This window comes from Miscanthus floridulus, chromosome 14, assembly GCF_019320115.1.
Source record: "Miscanthus floridulus cultivar M001 chromosome 14, ASM1932011v1, whole genome shotgun sequence".
In the NCBI taxonomy this organism is placed as follows: Eukaryota; Viridiplantae; Streptophyta; class Magnoliopsida; order Poales; family Poaceae; genus Miscanthus; species Miscanthus floridulus.
The window spans coordinates 79,185,491-79,209,121 of NC_089593.1; the positions used below are offsets into that span (position 1 = coordinate 79,185,491).

At 45.9% G+C, this 23,631-nt stretch overlaps 5 protein-coding genes across 7 annotated transcripts; 1 reads left to right on the forward strand and 4 right to left on the reverse strand.

The window, feature by feature from the left end:
- Nucleotides 1-715: 715 nt before the first annotated feature.
- LOC136505500 (uncharacterized) lies at nt 716-2,605 on the reverse strand. The gene is made up of 2 exons (XM_066500659.1): nt 2,329-2,605; nt 716-1,303 (listed from the first exon to the last, which is right to left on the reverse strand). Exons 1-2 carry the CDS (start codon nt 2,569-2,571, stop codon nt 1,031-1,033), a joined length of 516 nt encoding a protein of 171 aa, XP_066356756.1. The 5' UTR covers nt 2,572-2,605; the 3' UTR covers nt 716-1,030.
- A 1,102-nt stretch (nt 2,606-3,707) lies between these two features.
- On the reverse strand, nt 3,708-6,756 carry LOC136504731 (acyl carrier protein 1, chloroplastic-like). Of its 3 annotated transcripts, none has more exons than XM_066499709.1 (5): nt 6,531-6,756; nt 5,798-5,875; nt 4,847-4,957; nt 4,166-4,288; nt 3,708-4,086 (listed from the first exon to the last, which is right to left on the reverse strand). In XM_066499709.1, exons 1-5 carry the CDS (start codon nt 6,579-6,581, stop codon nt 3,949-3,951), a joined length of 501 nt encoding a protein of 166 aa, XP_066355806.1. In that variant the 5' UTR covers nt 6,582-6,756; the 3' UTR covers nt 3,708-3,948. The 3 variants fall into 3 exon arrangements, with proteins under 3 accessions (XP_066355806.1, XP_066355807.1, XP_066355808.1); XM_066499710.1 differs by having other exon boundaries at nt 5,798-5,888; nt 6,531-6,748; XM_066499711.1 differs by lacking the exon at nt 5,798-5,875 and having other exon boundaries at nt 6,531-6,749.
- A 2,443-nt stretch (nt 6,757-9,199) lies between these two features.
- Nucleotides 9,200-11,873, forward strand: LOC136504507 (protein RTF1 homolog). Its single transcript, XM_066499445.1, has 2 exons — nt 9,200-9,373; nt 9,521-11,873. The coding sequence occupies exon 2, from the start codon at nt 9,553-9,555 to the stop codon at nt 11,500-11,502; it is 1,950 nt and encodes a 649-aa protein (XP_066355542.1). The 5' UTR covers nt 9,200-9,373; nt 9,521-9,552; the 3' UTR covers nt 11,503-11,873.
- A 587-nt stretch (nt 11,874-12,460) lies between these two features.
- Nucleotides 12,461-13,336, reverse strand: LOC136506153 (uncharacterized). Its single transcript, XM_066501271.1, has 2 exons — nt 13,097-13,336; nt 12,461-13,022 (listed from the first exon to the last, which is right to left on the reverse strand). The coding sequence occupies exons 1-2, from the start codon at nt 13,325-13,327 to the stop codon at nt 12,543-12,545; spliced, it is 711 nt and encodes a 236-aa protein (XP_066357368.1). The 5' UTR covers nt 13,328-13,336; the 3' UTR covers nt 12,461-12,542.
- Nucleotides 13,337-13,345: 9 nt separating this feature from the next.
- Nucleotides 13,346-14,638, reverse strand: LOC136506154 (uncharacterized). The gene is made up of 2 exons (XM_066501272.1): nt 14,373-14,638; nt 13,346-14,217 (listed from the first exon to the last, which is right to left on the reverse strand). Exons 1-2 carry the CDS (start codon nt 14,538-14,540, stop codon nt 13,843-13,845), a joined length of 543 nt encoding a protein of 180 aa, XP_066357369.1. The 5' UTR covers nt 14,541-14,638; the 3' UTR covers nt 13,346-13,842.
- Between the last annotated feature and the right edge of the window lie 8,993 nt (nt 14,639-23,631).

Here is a 23,631-nt window from a genome sequence, read left to right on the forward strand (position 1 = left end):
CCCACTTCATGGCATTCCTAGACAGACGATAGAGATTGGATGGAGCCAGTCGATAACATGAGTTGTACCCACTCCATCAGTATGTTCGTTTGTTCATATACGATCGTGGATTATAAGTTGGAACAGTTTTTTTTTCACACCAAACCAGCCAGCAGTAAATAATCTACTATCGTTTACGACAAAACGAACAGACTGCATGACATTTCTAGCCCGACGATAGAGATCGGATGGAGCCAAACATTTTTTACTAGCATGGACACCGCCAATGGCCACCAACGTCGGCGGCTCTCTTGGGGGAGATAATTCTTGTAGTTTTTAAGATGATGTTTGGGACTGTTCCACTCCATGTTTTTCAGTTCCGCTACACATTTTAGCCAAACAGGTCCAACTCCATGCAGCTCCGCTCCAAGAAAAAAAAAGTAGAGTTATGAGAGCACCTAAATGATGCTTCACAAACTTCAGGTTTTTGTGAAGCCGCTCTACGGTGGAGTTTGTGAAACAGAGTTCGTGGAGCAGCCCCAAACACACCCTTAATATGGGTTCATAGACTTATTTTTGCAAAAAAAAAATTGTAGTTTTAAATATTTGAGTTGTTTTGGAGATGCAACGCATAATACTATAAAACTTCGACCCCTTTTATGTGACTATGGCATAGATCCATCACAGACCGAAGAATTGTTAGAACCCATGGAAATTAGTAAATATCGCCCCACCATAAAGAAAAGAACCAGAGATTTGAACCCTTTTTTATTTTAGACCAGAATTGCGCATCAACTGCGAATTCACACCCAAAACAACTTCAGAACAGGCTACACACTCCCTTAAGTCCACTGTCCACCCATCTCGTTCACGTTTCATCGCTCGTTTCATCTGCAAATACACAAGCTGATAGCAGAATGGTACATTGTCGAATTTCAACAGAGAAAAAACGAAGTCTCGAGCCTATTTTCACCATTTCCTGTCGACAACACCCATGAACAGTTGCACTGGATCAGTCGTGTCATATAAAACTGCAGCTCACACACCACCATCATTCATCAGGCAGTGACTCCTCCATCCTCTGAGTGATCAAACGAACTGCAGCGTTGGCGGCCGAGAAGGGGCCATGGAAGCTCTCCTTGTACGACAGCTTATCCAGGTCGCCCACCATCTTCAGCAAGATCTCTCCCAGGTCAGACTGCCCCGCTATCAGGGACTCATGGTACGCCCCTGCGGCGGTGCTGCTGATGTTCACGTTGGACGGCTCTGGGCAGTACTCGTCGTCGAGCCACTTGTGTAGTGTCTCCCTCAGCCATTCAGATTCCTGGTGATGATCATCACAAAATGGAGGTAAGTTCCTCAGGGATTCTGAATTCGTAGCAGTGCCTAAGTTCCATATAACCCATGATGACCAGGCAGACGGGAATAGGTAATCTTTTTTTTTGTTTCCTTTTTTCCTTTGTGTGCTATTACAAAGCACGTCAGTTCTGTGTGTTCGAGTAAAAAAACAAAGCATGTTAGTTTCGGTACTGCACGGTAGGCTTTTAGTTCAGAAAAAAAAGTCCAAGTTTTGCTGCTTAAGTTCCATATAATCCATGATCAGGCAGACAGGAATTCATAGTCCTTTTTTTTTTCTCCTTTGTGTGCTATTACAAAGCATGTTAGTTCCGTGTGTTTGAGAAAAAAACACAAAGGATGTTAGTTTCATGACTGCACGATAGGCTTTTAGTTAAGAAAAAATCAAGTTTTGTTGTATAAGCGCCTCTCCAGAACAAGGATTTGAACTTTGAAGCATCAACATTCAAAGAAAAGCACATAAACGCCTTCACTTATGAGCACTGCAACATTCTACTTGAGTTCAGTTACTGAAAGTTATATTGTGCATGTGCAATGAAATAGTAAGTTCTGTCAACTGATTCTAATGCAATGTGGCCATATGGTTTCTAGCTTCGACTTTCCCCATCCACACCGTGAATTGAGACATCCCAAGAGACATTGACATGGCCTGATAAGGGGGCAAATGTGAGCAGCCAGAAACCCAAGACACAGTGACACATACACACAGGTATCTGAAGTCTGGAGTCTACACATGAACAGCACGAACTGAGCCGTGCACGATGGTTTGATGTGACGGTATACTATCATCCTACAACATAGCCCCTGCAAATTTCATTTGAAGTGAGAGGCATCAATCTGCCCCTTGAGCGTAGTCTGTTCAACACTACTACCCTAGATTGTTTACCAGAATACCAGTACCTAAGAACTGGAGGGGGAGCTATAGCAACCACCACGAGGCTGCGAAAAGAATCGGTGGAAAAATTCAGAGAAAAGACCAAATTGGGACCGAACCTGCGCTGCTCCTGCAGGCGTCAGCCAAGAATCGGGCACCCTCAGCTCCTGCACGCGTCTGTCCTGCTCCCCGCCGGCGGCTCGGAGAGGCCACCGGGGAGGATAGGCGGCCCGGACGGAGGCGGAGGCCGGGAATCGGGTAGGGTTGTTGGGGAGAGCTACGAAAAGTTGCGCTTTTGGAGGGGAAGGGGAATGGGGGCGGCCATGGAGGAGAAGGGCAGCCAAGGAGGTAGAAGATGACATTTTTCTCTCTTTTCTTTTTCTTTTTTTTAAAAAAAAATATTGTCTATACTTTTCAGTGGTTTGCGTTCTTCAGGGGAAAATTGTGGATTTCATTTGTTTCAAATCCAGACTGTCACCTTCCAAGCTTCCTTCCGTGCTGGATCCTTCGGAAGTTGAGTGACACTGTTCTCCCGTGACAATTTGCGCCCGATGCTACAGTTCTTCGCTGAAAGTTGAAATTTTGTAATGATATCATGATGATTTTATAGGTAACAGTAAAATTTCCCAGATGGGTAAAATTATTTTTAATGTATTCCATTAGCCCTAGTTTTCTCTCATTGGAAACTTTGTTCTTAATCCTGTCTTTAGGGCCTATTTGGATTGTAGGTTTTTCGTAGAAAATTTACGGGAAACTAAAACGGAGGAAAGGAAAGGAAAGGAAATATGCTGTTCCGAACATAGGAAAATATCCTTTCCATTCCTATGGAATACTGTAGTCTCTTCAAGATTTCACAGGAATGAAAAATTCCACTTTGTGCTCTGGTTTTTCTTCTCTTCGCAGAAGCCTGAGGCGTGCAGCGTGATTAGCATGAGCACATCAATGCGAGATTACTCCAGACCGGCATATGCTGCCATACGTTTTGGAGGTCATTTTTTTAAGGTCATATGCTGCCATATGTTGTACCTCAGGGTAGCTTCTCCCACCCATTAAATAAGAATAAAAATAATCAATCATACATGGGTATTAGTTTATCATTGTACGTTTTTACAAAGATTTATCATTATGTGTTAAGTGCCTTTTATCAGTCATATGCTTTGAAATTCCTGTGTTACAAATTCCTATGTTCCAAACACCTCCTATTTCTTTCCTGTGTTTTTCCTTTCCTTAGTTTTGCCACTACACTCACCTTCCTTTCCTACATTTTTTTCCATTCCAATGTTTTCCATTCCTTCGTTCCAAACATACCCTTAATCTGATTTATAACTCTAAGTTGTTATCGAGCAACCACAAAGCTGAAAATTCATTAAAGCTTGTGGTTGCAGTTAACAATATCATGGGGAAGCACCTGACAACCTGGTATTTGCAAATCTGCATCCCAAGCTCAACAATTACTGCATCTGATACAGACTTTCATGTGTGTGACTTCCCAAAAATCAAAAGCAATAGTAGCAGTGACTCTTCATAACAGTTCATTGGTTTCTCTATAATAGTACAACATACAAATGGAAAGTGGAATACATTTGTCTTCATCTGCATCATGTTGACGGAGCATCTAATTTACCTCAGCAACATCAATACAAAATCTCATCTTGAATCAACAAGAAAGAAGGTAACATGAACAATTTAACATAGAACAGAGATCGAATGCAAAGTCGTCGATCACAAGGTTGACGGATCTAGACGACCTTCGGAGGTGCCTCCAGCATAAGCTTCTCAATAAGGTCCGCGGCATCCTGCACCGTTGCAATGTCCTGTGCACTTGTTTCGTCGACAGTTATGTTGAATGCCTCCTCCAGGCCCATCACAATCTCAACCTGCAGGAGAAAGTTGGCGATGTTAAAATGCTGCTATTTTTTTTGGGAGCTACAGTCAATTTTGATACAGAGGGATTACCGTATCCAGTGAATCAGCACCAAGTTCAGCGAATTTTGATTCGCCAGTGAGAGCAGTCCCATCGGGAAGAGCCAGCTGCTGCTTCACTATACTACAAACCTTGTCAACTGTCTCTTTCTTAGCCTAATCAATAAACCAGAGAATGATGATATTTCAGATCGCTCTTCAAAAAGATGTTACTACTTCACAACCGTACGACAGTACAGTAAGCGCATGCCGACAATCTCAGAAACAGGCATATAGCTGTCAAGAACCAGGTCACACTCTTCACACTATCTAGTAGTTTGTACTTTCTATAAAAGGACGTACCCAGTGCAGAGAGCTCCCGCTCTATGCGGGGTCTGGGGAAGGGTGCCAGTGGCAAGCCTTACCCTCGCCTATGCAATGCAAGGAGACCGTGACTCGAACCCGGGACCTTCCGGTCACAGACGGTAAGACTCTACTGCTTGCACCAGGCCCACCCTTCTTGTACTTTCTATAACAAATAACTAAATAATTCCTTTTTTTTTGCTAACTATACAAAGAATTTAATTTACTTATAGTATCTTGTATGATGTTAGTGAATGAAGGTAACCATGAGAAATATGAACAGCTACTACAAATAGGTTGTTTCTTTATCCACCAAACACTTTTAGAACCAGAACAAGTGTTGCTAGCAACAAAGAATAAAATGATGCATACCGAACAGCAAATCTTAAACCGAAGAGAACTTGGTCTTGAACTGATGGATACAGAAGTCATCCTGTAGCTCTGGAAGGAAACCGAGCTCCGGCTGGAAATCACATTTGTCACCTGAAATGGACCAAGAATTGTCCCCATAAGTGGATTGTTCATATGCACAGAACAGCATAGAGTACAATAATGAGAGAATGGCAATTGACACTGAAACAAGATTGACATAGTGCATGTAGTGCAAATACCCTTTTCTAAAAAAGTTAAAACCTGCTCCTACTCTCGTACTGGATGTTCAATGAAATTAAAACCAAACAGCAGATTTGGAATGGGAAGTCCTTAGAAATCTGAAATAAATACTAAAATGTGTACATCAAGAGAATATAGTGAAGCTAACACATCACACATATTATATTAGTAGCATGATTTAAGCCTGTGATGTCTATGAAGTATGTTCACCTAAACTGAGAGACAGCTGGTTGCTATTTCAGGTATTCAAACATTATGTTTTTTATATTTATTTGCACATGCCTGTACCAGTTTTTTTTTTCAGAAAAATATAGATATATGTAGACAAGATATAGAGGGGGGGGGGGGGGGGGGCACTTCTAAAAAGTCAACTGCCTTGCTTCCTGGCAAGGAACTAGGACCAGAACTTTTGAGGAACTGATCTGGTCCAGGGATTTTGAAATGCCTAAACTAGGAGATCAGTCCAGTAATAGACAAGGATCAAGATGTAACAAAGTTTTTCAAGCCATGTCTAAATCCAGATATAAATGTGTGGAACCCAACTATATGTTTTGAGATCCCATGACCATGATGCAGGACACTTCAGATCAAGCAAGAAAACACATGGCAGCATACACTTCTATCAAGAAAGCTGGCATTTTCTATTGGCCTAGCACAGCAACATCGATGTGCAGAAGTAAAGCACTGGTAAAGAAATGCTCCTTAATTAACTTGAGCAAGATCTGAGGCATGTGCTGTCACTTGCTGTGCTAGGGTCACCCCTGGACCTTTCCTGCACCTTGTGGGATCCTGCAACATTTCACTAGCAGAGGTTCATTTTAAAATAAGCCATATGAACCACCGAGCTGGCACGGTGCTGGTTTCTTTAGTCACAACAATTTTGGAATCTTTGCAGGTTGCACTAAAATATGCAAAATTGTCACCATCTGTTCATCATCCATCGTGACAGATGGTAATAAACTCTCAGTGCTACCCCAGAAATTAATACATGCAAGTTTTCTACACTAATCTAAGCTTTAATAAAGTCAATCTGTCACAAAATTACTACTATGATTCTAAGTTACTGCAGCGATTTGAAGGAAAACCAGAGTGAGTCATGCATCCATAGCATTGTGCGCTCAACAAGTACTATTCAGAGGCAAATTTGACATTAAAGATCAAGGGAACTTTGTTCGTTAAGCTCGAATCTAATCGCAATCATGCAACCGAATCGAAACCAACAAAGCACCCCCAGCATCACCGGAAACTACGGCTACGGCATCAATCCACCCATCCATCTAAGCGAATCAACCCAAGAACCCGACAAATCACAAACCAGACGGCACGAATGAACTGAAGGCGCCGTACGCTCCTCGCATCAAGATTCAAGAAACAGTGACACAGCCTTATAGGCCAAGCTACGAGCTACGAGGTCAAGCCAAGAAGAAGTCCAAGAAGTGCGGACCTGGCGCCGGGCGGCGGCCGGCGAGAAGGAGGCGGCGAGGGAGTGCGCCATGCTCGCTCTCGGATCGGGGGCGGAAGAAGAGTAAAGAGAGGCGAGCTGCAGTAGTAGTAGGCTAGTAGCAGCAGCTATCACGAAGCGCAGCGGTGGAGTGGAAGCGTGGTGCGGCGGTCGAGTCGATAAATAGATAGGCTTGGGGTAGAAAAGCGTCCGTCCGGAAATGTCTGACGCTGCACGCTCGCCGCTCGCGCCAGCCACAAAATGGGAACTGGGAAACGAGGATTCTCGATTTCTTGGACGCTGGTGGCTCGATTGCTCGGGTCGGGGAGGATTGGATTTGCACGATGACGTGTACGTACATCTCAACTGTTTCTCAAGACACGGATATTTATCATTTATGACCTGGATAACTGGAGAACGAAAAGAGTCGTATCTGGCTGAAACGATAGTTTTGGGTTTATGCACGGAAACGGAACTGCAGAAGAGACGTGCAAAATAGAAGTTGCGGCAAAGCCAAGAAAGCTGAAATACCGTTGCTTCGTTCGACTCGCTAAAACTTAACTGAAAGTAGCTGAAAAATACTGTTCTAACTGAAATATTGTGAAAGAAAAACACCGTTCCAGCTAAAAAAACCGAACAAGCCGGATATGAGGTAAGCCGAACATAGCCATTATTGTCAAGTCAAGTAGCCATCAATTTGATTGACCCGACAATTGGAAGAAGCTAGACTATTTTTGTACTATGTCAAAATGTTTATATATACCATTTTCATTTTTGTACTTGTTTAATTCGAAAAATAGCTACAGTTCAAACTCGACTAGCAAAAGTGCTAAATGACCATTGCAAAAACAGAAAACGTGAGCAGTTTGTTATCGAATCAAATATAAACTGAAATTGTATATCTATATAAATGCAATCCTCGACATGACTCTTACTCAAGACGTGTGCTAATAAAAATTAAAATAAATCGTGTCTAGGAGCAATGGCGCAGAGTCCGACTCCAAGATGTATCGGTTTTCGTTGTAACGTATGGGTACGACTCCAGATAAAAAACATATCATGGATTTCTTTGACCCGTAGCAACGCATGGGCAAATTTGCTAGTCCAAATAAAATAACAAATATCGATAATAAGTAGATAACTAGACCATGCATAGTTCACACTTGACACATAATTCTCACAAGACATACCACAAGCACATCATAATTCAGTGTTTCAGTTCACACTTTAGGCGTTGTTTAGATGCACTCGTATCCACCTCAGTCTATGTGTATTGGAGTAGTTCGAGGTGGAAAATAGTTTTAAGTTCTACCCCAATCTACTCCAATACACACGTGGATTAACATGGATTTGAGTACATCCAAACAAGCCCTTACACAAATAAGAGTCATATACACATATCACCGTCAGCATAGCACAAATAAATGGTTCTCAAAGTCAAAGGCTCAAAGAGTCAAAGGTCACATCCTAACAACAAAATGTGAAAAGGCTAAAGTTCTTAAGCATGTTGGGTGCACAATAAATCGATAAACTAATAAATGATAAATTGATATCATGAGAATGGAGTGCCTCAAGGCATCAAGATCAATCATCAATCTCTGTTTCTTGCTCCTGCTTATAACCAACTATGACAACTTCATCTTGATGAGACTCAAACTTTATTTCTTCATCATTTATTACTTCTTCGTCTTCCTCAATCTCTCTTGGTTGAGCCAATCTAGCGCTCATGCGCAGCTCTATGACCTCCTCAGGCCCTAATGTTTACTTGTTGATGTTGATCAACATTGACTAATTATAATGGAGAATGAGAGCTTCTACTAGCAAATAAGCACAAAAATGAGTCTAAGATTCAAGCAATTTCAAGCTAAACACAGTAAAATAGAGCATTATTTTAGAAAACAAATTCTGAAACTAGTTTCACAATTTTTTGAGGTAAAACCAATTTTATAAGATTAAACCGTATTTTAGGATTTTTAATTACATTATTTTTCATGTAAAAGTATTCATATAGATTTTTAAAAAATTATTTTATTTTAATATTTTTTAAACAATTTTTAGTCCAATTAACCTCCCTAAACTTTAAACTTAGTTTGATGTACCTTCCTTTTATGTGTCCCCACATAAAAAAAACCACCCAAGATGCAATTTCAAAAGTTGAGCGGGGTAAAAAAACCCCAATTTTGTAGCTCGTGTGGAGCGAAATCGACGATCACAATAGTTGAGCAAGGTAAATAGTGCTTTTTCCCCAAAACAAAGAAACATATGACTGAGTTGCCAAATGCCCATGGACCATAGTACTCTCTCTGTTCAAAGAAAAAAGAGCAATTCTAAATGAGTTTACGTCAAAATATGCCAAATATGATTAAATATTAAAATATACTAATATTTATCATACTAAATAAGTATCATTAGAATTGCCATCAAATATTTTTTATAGAATATTTATTTAATATCATAAATATTAATATTTTTATCTATATATTTGATTAAATTTAGATAATTTAACAAGAAAGCACGTAGAATTACCATTTTTTACACGGAGGTAGGAACCTTATACAAGTGGACTTTTTTTTTGAGGAAATTATACAGGTGGACATGGTTGGCCCTGATGCAACCGGGCTTTCTACGGGCCCAACGCTGGCTATAGCAGACCAATGCCCTCACGGCCCACCCCGATCTCATAATCGTCGTCTTCTCCCCCCTCGTCGCGGCTAGGGCCGGCGAACCCATCTCCTCTTCTCTTCCGGCGGCGTCTCCGTCGATCAACTGCGCCGCCTTCGCCCTCATACCCCGGAGGGAGCCGTCATCGTTACCTGCGCCGACCGACGCCTCTGTTGCCTCTCAAGGTGCGTGTCCTATACATCCTCCTCGGAGCTGTTCCCAGCTGTGGTTCCTCACCCAGATCCAGGACGGACCGGCGATTCCTGTTTTATTATCTAGCATTTTGGAGGTGTGGAAAGATCTTGTTTTTATGGGTTGTTTTGGTTGTGTAGGGGTTGCACGAGGAGGAGGGTCGGGCTTCGCCATGTCGAAGCCGAAGTCGAACCTAGATGATCTGCTTCTGCAGGCCGCCGGCCGGACGGGGAAGAACCAGTCCCGTCCTAGCAACCAGCGGTGGAACTCTGGGGGGAGCGGCTCCGACGGCTTCGACGACGACTCCGACTCCGACGCCGCGCCGACCTACTCGAGGAAGAAGCCTTCGCAGGTACCGCTCAAGAAGCGGCACCAGCCGGAGAAGGGCGTCCGGCGTGGCGGCGGTGGGTGGAAGGACGAGGATGAGGACGAAGATGGGCGCCGGAGTGGCGGGGAGGACTCGGACAGCGCCCCTTCAGTCGGGAGTGACCTATACAAGGATGAGGACGACAAGGAGCGTCTAGAGAGCATGTCTGAGCTGCAAAGGGAGATGATCCTGCACGACCGGGGCGCCCGCCGCGACGACTACAAGCTCAAGCAGCGGGCACGTGCGTCCTCGTCCAAGACGGACAAGGTGGGTGCGCGAAAGGATAGCAGCCCACCCCCGCCGCCAAGCCGGATGCGGTCTTCAACCCGAACTGACAAGTCTGGATCTGCCGCCAAGAGCGCGCTGGACGAGCTGCGGGCAAAGCGGACTATGCGGCAACAGGACACGGAGGCGCGCAACAGGTTCAATGTCCTGCTCCCACATAGTGGCTCACCGACTAGGCGTAGGGCTGGGAGCCCCCCAAGTGATGGGAGCAACGATGGTGATAACAGGGGTAGGCTGAATGATCATGGGAGGATTTCTGATGATGGCAGGGATGATGAATTTGATGAATCGCCGAGTAGGCTTGACCCACTCAAGTTTGATGATGTGAAGAGTATTACCCTCAGGAGGTCAAAGCTGGTGAAATGGTTCATGGAACCATTCTTTGATGATCTAATTTCTGGGTGTTTTGTGCGGCTAGGTATTGGCAAGACAAAGTCTGGGAACCCGAGATACAGGCTGTGCATAGTGAGGAATGTGGATGCAAGCGATCCGGATCGGAAGTACAGACTCGAGAGCTACACGACATGCAAATATCTCAATGTTGTCTGGGGTAGTGAGGCTGATGCTGCCCGGTGGCAGATGACTCAGGTATCAGACTCCCCACCCAACGAAGAAGAGTTCAAGGAATGGCTGCAAGAGGCTGAGAAGAATGGTGCGCGTATACCGACTCGTCAGGAAGTGCTGGATAAGAAAGAAGCCATTCAGGAGGCCTATAACTTTGTGTATTCAGCACAAACTGTACAGCAGATGCTGAAAGAGAAATCAGCTGTGAGACGCCCTATCAATGTTGCTGCTGAGAAGGATCGGTTGAGGAGTGAGTTGGAGATGGCTCTGAGCCGTAGGAATGAAGCTGAAGCAGAGAGGATTCGTGCGAAGCTGAAAAATCTGCAAAACGGGCCACAGCCAGTTTCAAAAGATGATAAGGCTGCAAAGTTGGAGGCTATGAACCGGAAGAACCGTGCTGATAACTTCAAGAATGCTTCAGAACTGAAACCTGTAAATACATCTTTGAAGGCAGGAGAGGCTGGATATGACCCTTTCTCAAGGAGGTGGACAAGATCAAGAAACTATTATGCATCGAAGCCAGGAGGAGATAATGCTGAAGAAACTGCCAACGGGTCCAGTAGCAATGTAGTGCCTAGCAATGAAGATATGGAGAGCAAGGCTCAAACTGGTACAGCAGCCACAACAGCAGCTCAAGTGGCAGCAGCTGACGCCGGGAAGCTCATCGATACCAATGCACCAGTGGATCTGGGAACAGAATCAAATGTGCTGCATACATTTGAGCTTCCTATATCATTGTCTTCTCTGCAAGAATTTGGTGGAGCCAAGGGCCTGTTCGATGGTTACATGGCAAGGAGGCAGAAGATAGAAGCTACAATGGGGTACAAAGTGCCTGACAACGATGGGAGGAGGCATGCTTTAACCCTGAGTGTGAGTGATTACAAACGGCGACGGGGTCTCCTCTGAAGGGTATCTGTGATTGTGCTGGGCACTCAATGGATTCAACTATCCGCCTGGCTTCAGCGCCTCTGCATTGCTGTGACAATTGTCCAGATCATCTGCATTTTGCCTTGTCTTCCTATAAGTAACACAAAACATGCAGAGTATACAATTTCTTTTCATAAATATTACCTGATGTATGACTGATTATGTCACTGACATCATGTTTATATCTGTGGATTGTGTTATGATCGTATCCTTGTTAGCTGCAAAAACTGGATTCCATAAATAGTTGAGTTATTTTTCTGATTCATGTTTTACAAGGTCGCATGCGTGAACATATAGCAGAGCTAGCTTATTAACAGCCTCATTTCTGGTTCGAAGAAGTCTTTGGTTCATATATTTTATTCTTGCTCCAAATATTATTTGGTTCGTTTTTCTTGTTTTTTCTTTTATCGATCCCTCTTTGAGAGTATTGGGTTCATGCTGAAATTATGCATATTCTGCTGAATGCCATAATTTTAAGCTATTGCAGTTGTGTCTACTGTCTCTGTCTGATGGCTAGTATACAAGGTGTATGTAAATATTCAGTGACCAAAACTCCTGTTCCTGTTGTAATTCAGGGTATTTATAAAGTGAAATTTATGCCGGATGCTGTAGCAATTATTGTTGCACCGTTGGAGCTGTAAGAATGCAAAATTGCATAAAATGTGTCAAAATATTCTGCATGACAATGCTAAGCAAGAACCTTCATAGGCTGGGACTCCTTAATCCACCCCACACCCCGCAAAAAATAAAACAGGAGAAAAGGATTGAACGAAACAATGCAAAAAACAGCTAGACATGCCCATAAAACCACTCTATCAAAATTTCTCATTCATGTGGCCAGAAAGCGACCCAACACTGGGTACAATGTACATGAGCAGATATCATTGTTTTTCACCAAGGCATCTCTTATTCATCTCGGATCAAGATGGTTCTTCCATGTTCCTGCATTCGATTAGTTTATTACATAGCGAAGCCTTATGGTCAATTGATTACGCAAAAGGTTAGCACTTGAACCAACATTAATCATTCTTCGCCTTAATAAACTTCTTGATGATGCCCATCATCTCACTTCCAGGGAATCGTCCAAGGCAGCCCCTCGCAGTGGCAACCTCGTTGAACTCACACAAAGCATCACCACTGAAAGCTTTAAGTTGATCAGGCTTGCGCTCCAGTGATTCTATATCGTCAAACAAATCTTCTCCGGACTTTACTGAAGGGAGGGGGAAATCATCAAGTTGTGTGTTTGTAACATTATCCTCCCTAATGGCTGCTGCATAATCTCTGAGTCTGCATATTGCAAATGGGACAGGTTCGAAGCTATGATCACCATATTCAACAGGAGTAGAATGGTCTCCGGTGACACAAAGAAAGTACTGGTAGTGTCCGGCCTTTTCAGCTTCCCAAAGAAGCCTTGCAAGCTGACCAATAGCACGATCAACAGCTTCTAGACCCCGTACCTTTAACTTGACAGCCTTATCATGACCAGCATCATCAATGGCCTGTAGTGACATTATAAGAGCTATCAGAATCACATAGTCAGTATGAGTAAAAAGAACCTGAATATGCATTTTACCTTTATGTGCAGGAACCCAAAGTCATATCCATTTTCTCTTCCAGCTTTATGGGCCTGTTTGGATGACGCACTGGCCCCTGGCTGCTTGCCAGGCAACGCATCCTGGCCACAGGCACAAGAAATCGGACGCCTGGCATTCTTGCCTGTCTTCTGAGTTGTCTGGCAGTCACCATCTAAACAGGCCCTATATTCATCCCCTCCAGGCACAAAAACACGAGGTGGTGTATTCATGTTGTAGCAGCCGGGCCTGTTCTTCTAACCATGACATTTTGAAGTTCCATGCTCATATAACAACATGAAGCATTGCATTTCGTTAAATGCAAATAAAGATGCCAAAAGGTATGAAAAGAAGAACATCTCCATCATAGGCCAAAGCTGGCGAGTTTGCCACATGAAAACAGGAGCCTCTTGTTCGTCGATCGAATCAGAGTTGTTAACCTGTTCGTTTGATCGTATCAGCCATACTTATCAGCTATGATACAATGTTTTTCTCTCGCAACAAAACATCATCATCCGGCTTATAAGCCACATAAACGATCAAGCGAACAGGTTCATATGGCCGCTTCAAAATATCATCAGTCCGCAGATTGAAACTACCGAATCGGAAATGTCTGCCTTGACGCTGTTATTAGAGCACTAGCCATTTCACCTATCTAGCTAATTTCGTACTTGAAACAACTGAGGAGACCATCGAATGAGAGGTGCAATCGCCGCGAGGCAGAAAGTCCATCATCCATGGATCAGCATCAGTAGATGGCGGCGATGTCGGCCCTGATCATCTCCAGGACCTCGGGCGGCGCGGAGGCGGCGGTGACCGTGAGCACGGCGGCGCCGGCGCCGTGGCCGTGGCGCCCCACCGTGGCCACCAGGACCTCGACCCCGCGGCGATGGAACGCCTCCAGCGCCCGCGCCAGCGCGCCGGGGCTCCGCGCCGGCAGCCGCGCGCAGAAGCACACCGCGCCGACGGCCACGGACACCTCGGGCTGCCGCCCGGCACCAGAGGCGGCGCCGGCGCCGACGGTGCCGCGCACCGCGCGATACGTCTCCAGCACGGCCACCGTGTCCTCCAGCATCTTCACCCGCGCCGCCGCCGCCTCCACGATCTCCTCCTTGCTCGCCGGCTGCGCGCGCGCCGTCGACGATTGCCAGGAAACGACGTCGGTCAAACAAAACGCCCAGGCGGTGATTAAATAAAAAAGAGCTCATCTTGCGACAGGACGCGCCGGCGCCGGCGTAGCCAAGAAGCAGGGTCGTCGAGGGCAGGGGACGAACTCACCCGGTCGGTGGGGAGGTTGGGGAGCATCGCGCCCAGCTCAGCGTAGAGGGAGGACACGGTGCGCCGGTTCGGCCGCGCCCTCGGCCGCTGCTCGCCAGCCGACGCCGACGGCCCCGCGGTGGCCAGGGACAGGTCGAGCGGAAGCCATCCTCCTCCTTGTCCATCCATGGCGGAACGACGGGTGGGTGTCTGTACGTGCGTCTCCTCCCCCTCCTCTGGCGCGCGCTGCGGCCTGCGGGGTTTTCTGCTTGTGCAAGAGAGGGAGCGCGTCGGTTTGATCTTGTCTCGAGTCTTGACAAGGAAGGAGAAGAGAAGAGGAGAAAAGAAGCGGGTCGGGTCGTGGTCGTGGTCGTGGTCGTGGTCGTGGCGTGACATGGCGGCCATGCATGTCAGTGTCAGGTGTGCAGTGGCCACGTGACCAAAGTGCTGCAGCGGACTTTGGGGGTGGTGGTGGTTAGCCAGGAATGGAAGCTGCAGCTGGGCTGTTGGGAGGCAGCTGCAGAGGGGGGAGACCGGACGGAGGAGCCGCCTGCTTTGGGAAGCTGGTCAAGCGCGCCGCTCCGGTAGGTCTTCACAACGGGACAAAACCATCTATGACAAAGGCTGCTTCCTCCAGCAGTTGTACTGAAATGAAAAGCCTTTTTTTCCCCTTGTCTTATTATTACAGAGATTAGTAGGAGGCCTAACGTTACACACTGTTGCATTCTGTGAAAATCGTGGGCATACAAATTCGTGTCTGGACCCTTAGGTAGCAGTTTGGTTGGGAGTCAAAGTGGGTGGGACGGTTCTGTCTCTAATTTCTAGGATAGGACGGGGACAGAACGACTCTATTTTCTGTTTGGTTGATAAGGATGGATCAACCCATTTTGTGTTTGGTTGAAGGGATAAATAAGAATGGGATGAGGGTGAATTTGATGACGTCAGCTACTGTTTAGTGGGACCCACTTGTCATAATCTTTTTAATTTTTTATTTCTTATTCTTCCTATCTTCTTTCCAGGCGTGATGCCTTATCTTCTTCCCCGTGATAGCCTCCCGACGCTCGCACGCAAGCGCCACGGTCGCCGCTCGATGGGTCTCTTCCACGCTCGCCTAGGCTATGGCTTCCCCCATGCTTGCACGCGCTATGGCTGCTGCTGCTCGTCGGACTCCCCCACGCTCCTACGCTCCATGGCTGCTGCTCGTCGAACTCCCTCACGCTCGCATGCGCCATGGCTGCTGCTCGTCGGACTCGCTCACGCGTCGGAGCTCCGTGAGCTGGGGCCGCGCCGCACCGGAGCTCCACGAGCTGGGGCTGTGCCTTGCCTTGCCGCACCGGAGCCCGCGAGCTGGGGCCGCGCCACGCCGCGCCGGAGGAGGCCGCGCGCCCGTTCGTCATCATCTGGAGATGCTAACGCCATCCCACGCCGTCGCAAGAGGATGACCCATCCGCGTTTTTTTCTAGAACGGGCTCGGTCCCGATTTTACCGAATATTTCATGGATATGCTCTAGGTGGGATATCTCAACCAAACAGTCAAAAAGCGGATCCATCCCATCCCCATCCTACCCCATCCTCAGAACCAAACACTACCTTAGAGGACACAGAGATGTTCTTACATAAGTATTTACGGATTTCAAATGGGAAAAGAGGCTAGAGAAGAATTGGCGCATTTGAAATCGGGCAAGAATGAGACTGTCTTGACGTAAGTTCGCTCCAGCATATATGTTAGCATCCAGTGATTGATCTTTGGCCCTGTTCGTTTATCTTATAATTCGTACTTTTTAGCTTATTTTTTAGTCAGAATAGTATTTTTCTCTCACAACAAATCAGTCGGAACAGTGTTTTAGCTTATTTTTTCAGTGAAGCGAACGGGGTCAAAAGGATTTCTTTTTTGAGCTGAGCTTTGTCAGGATAAGGAAGTGAAGCATTTTTTTTTTGCTTCCGTTCCATGAGCGGCTTCCCTAGTGAAGCTAAAACTGTTTAAAAAAATATTTGGTAAAACAGCTTCTGCTGGGAGAGACTAGTATTTTGAGCTTCACCAGGCTTCTTGTACATGTGAGAAAAGCTAAACAACATCTTTTAGGGAGAAGCTGTTTCAAAAAGATCGTTTGGTAGGAGAAGCTGAAAAACAGCTTTTTGAAGCTGTTCCATAAGCTGTACCAAACATGTCATAAGGTAGCGTTTGGTTAGAGGTTAAAGTGGAATGTGATGGTCCTGTCTCTGGTTTATGAAACAGAAAGACTCTATTTTATGTTTGGTTGAAGAGGGATAGGAGAGGGATGGGGCGAACCATGAGCTGAGCTCTGTGCTGCTGACATGGAAAGCAGAAGCTGCCTTTGCCTATTATCATATTTTAATATTTTAACATCTCGAAAGGTTCTTTTTTCAAACCACATCTCCGGCGGTTATTTTTCCGAATCACAGTGTAGATATAAACTATATGTACGCATACTCACTCTTATGGATATATACACACCATACTCATTAGAACACCTCCTAAACATTGAGGCGACAAATCTCAAAATTAATTTCGTAGATGCCTCGTTGTCTATGAGTGTTAGGGACCAATACTAGGGTACTCAAAGAGGAGGGGCTAATGGTCGTCATACGTTAATTCCTTCCAGGCAGTCAAGGGTGCGACTATAGCTCCAACCGATACCGAGGCCGCTGGCTCCCCCTCGCCCGACGCCTGAGGGCGAGCTCCGTCTCACCCGACCCCCGAGAGCGGGCTGCGCCTCGCCCAATGTCTGAGGACGGGCTCCGCCTCGCCCGACGTCTGAGGACGGGCTCCGCTTCGCCCGACGTCTGAAGGCTGACTCCGCCTCGCCCGACTCGCAAGGGCGGGCTCCGCCTCACTCGACGTCTGAGGGCTGGCTCCGCCTCGCCCGATATCTGAGGGCTGGCTCCGCCTTGCCCGACGTCTGAGGGCTGGCTCCGCCTCGCCCAATCCCTCGAGCATGGCACCTGACGGAAGCTCATGTCGTCGCCAACCACTACGGGCCAGAAAGTACAACCCAAGGTCAAACTTTCGGCATCGTGCAGGGAGCGGTCATGTCTCAACACGACCCATCCCCGTCACATGTCATTCCAGGGGACTCACATCGCCCATAGTGACGGACGCGTGGTCACTATGCTGCCTACTCCCAGTATGGCCGCTGATCAGCACGCCGGTTCACCGCGTCGCCCGCAGGGGCGGGATGGGACGTCGCAACCCGCTGACAACGCCAGGGCATGGCATCATCAGGAGGATAGGCGCCCGGTGTGGGGCTGTCCTTGTCACCGGTGCCCATGTCAGCAGGGCCCACACAAGGGAAAGGAAAGGCCCAACGACCCTGAAGGACTTCCTCTCCCCCTCGTTCTTCTCTTTTCTCCCGTTGTAACTCGTGAGCATGGCGTCCCTTAGAGGGGCATCGCATCGCATCGCACAAGAACTGATCACACCGCATCAGATCAGTTCAAAACCACTAGCATCGAACCTCGAACATACAGTCGAGCAGTGACGAAGCTCTGGGCTCCCATTCGTTCTTTCCATCAGAGACTTAGGACCTGTCCCTCTCTCGCCCGTTTGTAACCCCTACTACGAACTTTTAAGTGCTAGTAACACGAGCAACAGCAACGAACTGGACGTAGGGACATAATGCCCGAACCGGTATAAACCTCGTGTCTTCTTAGCACACCATCCGAGCCAGACGTGTAATAATACAAATTTACTCGTTGGTGTTTACTCGAAACACTAACAACGAGCATGTCGTCTATCATTACAAGAACAACATTGTTCGAAGGGCACATTAGAAGAATACCATTAAATCCCAATAATAAATCCAATAAAATGCAAATACTATCGGATCCTCTTTACTTAAAAATAAACTACCAAATTGGAGTTAAGGTTTCTTCTTCTTACTTTTAACAGATGCTTATTTCCATCTTTTTAATGTTGATCACCAATATATGCCCTAATCCCCTCCACCCCCGAAGTAGAGGAAAAGATGGACCTTACCCTACTACCTCTCATTCACCCAACTAACATATTGGTGATCTGTTTTCTTTAATAAGTCTGAAAAATAATATTGGTGCGCCCTGCAGGTACAACTTTATTGGAAGAGTTGCATTGATGATTTGTCGGAAATGCTATTAGGAGTGGTTTTTATTGTTTTTTGCTAGGTGGAAAGTAGAAGCTGACCTTTTAGTGTAACCGATTGAAAAACTGTTTTTTTAGTTTGAGGGACAATGTCCTGGTCCATATGCATCAAAACAGGATATTAGGTCTGGTCCATATCATATAGAATGGAAACATGGATGAAACACCTGCTTAATGGAAAGTTTCGTTATATGGTTACATAGACATTTAATTTTATGATGCATTCCATAAAACTCACTTCTTCTCTCTCTTTTTAAAAACGTTATCACATCATCAAAAACTCTTACACCCTTGGTCTTAAGATAGGTGTCGTTCTTGCTTCCTGAGGCTTCCTGAGGAGTCAAACGTTTTCAAGTTTGACCAAATATATATAAGAAAATATTAATATTTATAATAATTCATAATTAGTATTGTTAGATAGATAATTGAATCTATTTTTATAATAAACTTATTTAAAAATATAAATGTTGCTAATATTTTTCTAAAGCTAGTCAAACTTACCCATCATAAAAAACTTAAGAAAGTTTGACTGCCATGAATACCGTAGCGACATTTATTTCAGGACGGAGAGAATATACGACAGCTTATTAAGTATAAGCAAAACTTTGATTAAACTGCACTGGCCTTACAATCCCTATAGGCGAGGTGGGAGGGTCGCCCCAGCTACCGAACAACGAGCCTCAGAACAGCCCCTGTCATTTTTTTGCTCATCTCGATGAACGATCATACATACCTTAGCGCTTGGACGGAGAACCGGGAACGATAATGATAGGACGCAGGCGTCCGTCCATCCGGACGCCACGCGCCCACTCTGCCTCGCTGTTGCCATGCTTCCCCCGCCGTGCGCCCCATCCCGCGCCGCTCGCTCCTCGCCCCCGCCCGTCGTGAGCCCCACCCGCGCCTCTCGCTCCTCGCTCCGGCCACGCCCCTGCTCCCTCTGGTGCGCCGTGCGCCCCCCCAACCGGTATCTCTCTCATTCTTCGTTTCTCTCTTTGTGTCCGCCATGGTTGGGGAGAGCAGAGGCCCGAGTTGCCGTGCCACTACACTCCTCGTGCCTCGCTGCGCCTCCTCGCCACCGCCGGGGTCTAACCGCTTGCCACTGCAGCTGGCTGGCCGGCCAAGCCAGCAGCTGCCGCGTAGGTGAGCAGGCGTCGCCCACCACGTGTGGCCAGGCGGCTAGGAGAGGGGGCTGTCGCTGTTCGGGCCTAGGCCAAGCGCAAGCACAGCTGGCCGCGCCCCCATCCTCGGCCGCCGGCTCGCCGGAACTGGCCATTCCCCCGCTTTGCGCTGCGTCGTACGGAAGAAGAAGAAGGGTGAAAAACGCATGTTGCAAGCGTATATTTCAAGTGTTTCATAGGTATGGTGCAAGTGTTTCATATAGATGTTGCAAAAGTAAATCGGGATGTTGCATATGGTGCAATGGTTGCACGCGTATGTTGCAACCTTCTGTTCCCAATATTTCATCTGTTTTTAGACGTATGTGGCAAGTGTGTTTACCTAGATGTTACATATGTTTCACACATATGTTGCAAGTGTTTTATATGGATATTGCGTATGTTTATAATGGTTTCAAGTTTTTTGGGTGTTTTTGCAAGTGTTTTATCTGTCTTCAGACGTATGTTGCAAATACTATATCTGGATGATTCAAAAGTAGATAAGACGTTGCATATCCCTCCTCGCGTTCCGCTGCCTCGTCTCAGTGTCTCTTCCTCCTCCCGGCGCCTGACTAGGCATCTGATACGACGCCACGGCCGAGGCACACCGCGGGTCCTTCCGAACCATAGGCACATGTGGGCGCCGCCCCCTCCTCCATTTCTCGATGCTGGTGACGTTGGGCGACGCAGGCCTACGCGTGGGGCGCGCCAAATGAAGTGCAGACGCAGATGTGCGGCGGACGTCGGACGGACGGGCGCTGGCATGGCTGAACCAGGAATCACCGGCAGCGGCACCTTCGGCTCCGGACCTCTTGGATTGTGGGACGTGTGGTGGTTCAATGGGCTTCACTGGATCCAAGGGAAATAGGTAAATATGGGCCAGAAACACACTGCAGCCCAACTGACTAGCAGGTCTGTAAGGAAACAAGATGCGGCCATGCCTGATGCCTGTTGCAGTGTGCTCTCGCACTCGACTCGACGCTCCCTCGCCTCCGTTTCGTAGCCTCGTAGGGATGGGATGGGCCGACCGGGGTCCTGCCTTTAGATCCGGTCCTGTCCTGTCACTGTGATCTCAAGGTTAATTTTTGGGATCATGTATGGATGAATGGATCGATTTATTTCACCTAAAATCATAATTTTATTAGTTCAATAGATAGTGTGAGTGGACCTAAATATTTTTCTATTATCATTGGACATGAATATATACTATCAATACTTATAGAAAAGATGAGATACAAGTTTGAAAAATATTGTGGCAACACATTAAGATTGTTAGCAATGCATCAAATTAAATAAGTCTGTAAGTGAGCTATGATGTATGGGACATTAGCAATGCTTATGCAGTAACACATTAAGATTGTTAGCAAGGCATTGAATGGTTCCTCTGCCCTTCGTCCCACCGCCCACAACCGAGTGTTGTCACCCCCTCACCCCTTTGTTTCGAATGTCTAAGCTCCTAGTGGTGTATGACCTTAACAATTTGCTTGCGGCAAATTGTTATCTAGTACTAGTAGCCAGGCAAAATAAATGGAAAAGGCATATGCAAAAAGCCGAGAGGAAGAAGGAAGCAGATGATGAGTGGGATCTGCTCGTCAGTGATAGAGGGGGAGAGTTGAGTGGGGTGAACTGAGAATGACATGTGGGGTCCGCTATTAAGTGTTTTACAAAAGCCATAGCTGTTCCACCAAACGGCTTTCAACTTTTTCACAGCTCATATCTCACGGTAGCTTTTCCACAGTCCATAGCTCACAGCTACTTTTCTAAAAATCACAGCTCAACCAAATAGGGACTGAGTTTGATTGCTTGACGGTTTGCACAGCCATAAGTAAGTGTAAGTGAAAGTGCTTCTAAAGGGCGATGAGAACCGATCCAGGGTTGATTTGCTTCCTGGACGAAGAGACAGCAGTGTTTATTGATGAGCTTAGAGAGGTTGATGTTAGAAATTTAAGAATCTAATGTATATTTTAATGTAAAAATAGCAATAGATTTGTGACAATATATATGTGCACCTGTGTTCTATTCACAGAAGCATAAATGATGAACATACTCATCATAGCAAATATAGTGCTGAAAACACCAAATAATGTGAGTACAACAGTATACCTAGGGACGCGACAAGGGCCGAAGGCACCGGCGGCGCTATTCATATTAGTCGACATAGTACGTTATGTGAAGTAGTGGATCATAGGCGATGTAGGAAGAGGTTCATAATGCAGTCTGACAAACTTCCACCAGCAAGTAGACGAAGTTGTTGTTCACTTGATGCCGCTTGGAAGAAGACGTCGCAGAGGTACTGGATGCCAGGAACAGGAACGCGCTGTGCGCTCTTAAAAAAATATGAATGTCTGCACATCCGAGCAGGTGCCTGCTCTTGCAACGCCTGTGAGCCCAAGGGCTGGAATAAGGATAACTAGGAAGATCAGAGAAGAGAGGGGTGTGGTTTCTGGTGTTCAAGCGTACACGCGAGACACCGTGGAGTTATTGGGACCGAGGAGCGACGGAATCACCTCCCGCTAACTCCTCACTTGATGCCTTTATCAAACAGCCCAAGTAGCGAAACAAACCATCATGTTGTGGCACCGCCCGAGTCTGAGCCCGTGCACGCCACAGCTAGGTGGCAGTGGCACGTCCATCGTTTCTCTCAACTTTTATTTTCTATGTGTCATATGGTCTTGCATTTCTCATTAAATTGTGGATGCATTATCTCTATATTTGTCTAAAAAACTGAATAATTATGTTATTAATGACTGAACTGTTTATTCCTTGCAACACATATAAGTGTTATGAAAAACTAAATCTATATGTTGCTACAATCCATAGAGGTCCTTCGTCCATGGTTTATACAAACACATATAAATGTTGTCATAACTCATTATTATGCGTTGCAACTTTACAACGGTTATTAGTATGGGTTACCAACACATAGATAAGTGTTGCAATAGATCCTTGCAACGCCATTTTAGGCAACGCATACTAGATACGTCGGTATAGACCCTATCAACACATATATGGACTTTTAGCAATGTATATTTACGTTCCAAAAGGAGGTGTCATGTTGTAGTGTCTTTTTAAGAATCCCGTACAGAACTAAAACTGTATTGCACCTAGTATTTGATATGGGCCTTAGGATTTATTTGATTTAGTTAAAATAAAAATGAGGCACGCTCAAATTAAATCCATCATTTGAGACTTTACATTGTACTAACAGGGACCGCAATAGGGTAGCTCATGCTCTAGCAAAACATGGCTATATGGAGATGTCGTTAGTGGTCTGACTTCAACACATACCAGATTTTGCCACACATATCGTGTAGGTTGATGTAACCCCTGCTCTATTTGGCTCTGTTCGGCTGCTCGTAAAGCCGCTTGTCCTAATTTGTTGGGAGAGAAAAATACTGCACCATGACTTATAAGTCTGTTTATAATGGCAGCCGAACACTCCCTTTGATATACAATATAGTAATGCTCGACGATTCTTGCCAAAAAGTAAAAATACAGTACACCCCGATAACATGCAGGAGTAGTATTCACTTAAGACAGAAGCCAGATGCATGCCCGATAATTCGTGTAAAGTAGAAGGAAATTAAAATACAGAAGCACCAGCCTGATTATTATTGTATCAAATCCCAGGCATTGTGCCACACTGATGGAAGTCCACTCACTGAAAACCAAAAGAAAAAAAAGGAAGGTATTTTGACTTGCTTCCTTCCTGTCCTCTCCTCAGTCCTCACTGCTCCATGTTTGATTCCTCTTCAAGCTCAAGGAAACGGCATCGGTGGTTGAGCCGCTGGTACCATTGTTGGGGTCGGGTGATCCCTTTGATATGCGGCCCAGCCGAAGATGAATATCACTGGCCAGAAGAAAGCCAGGCAGCACACTACCACTGTCAACATGGTGCATACTAAAGTCCAAAGTGGCCCCTTTCTAACCCAAAACGCTCTGACAAGAAAAGCCGCTTTAAACAAGAATTCTGCCGTGCTGTATGCAA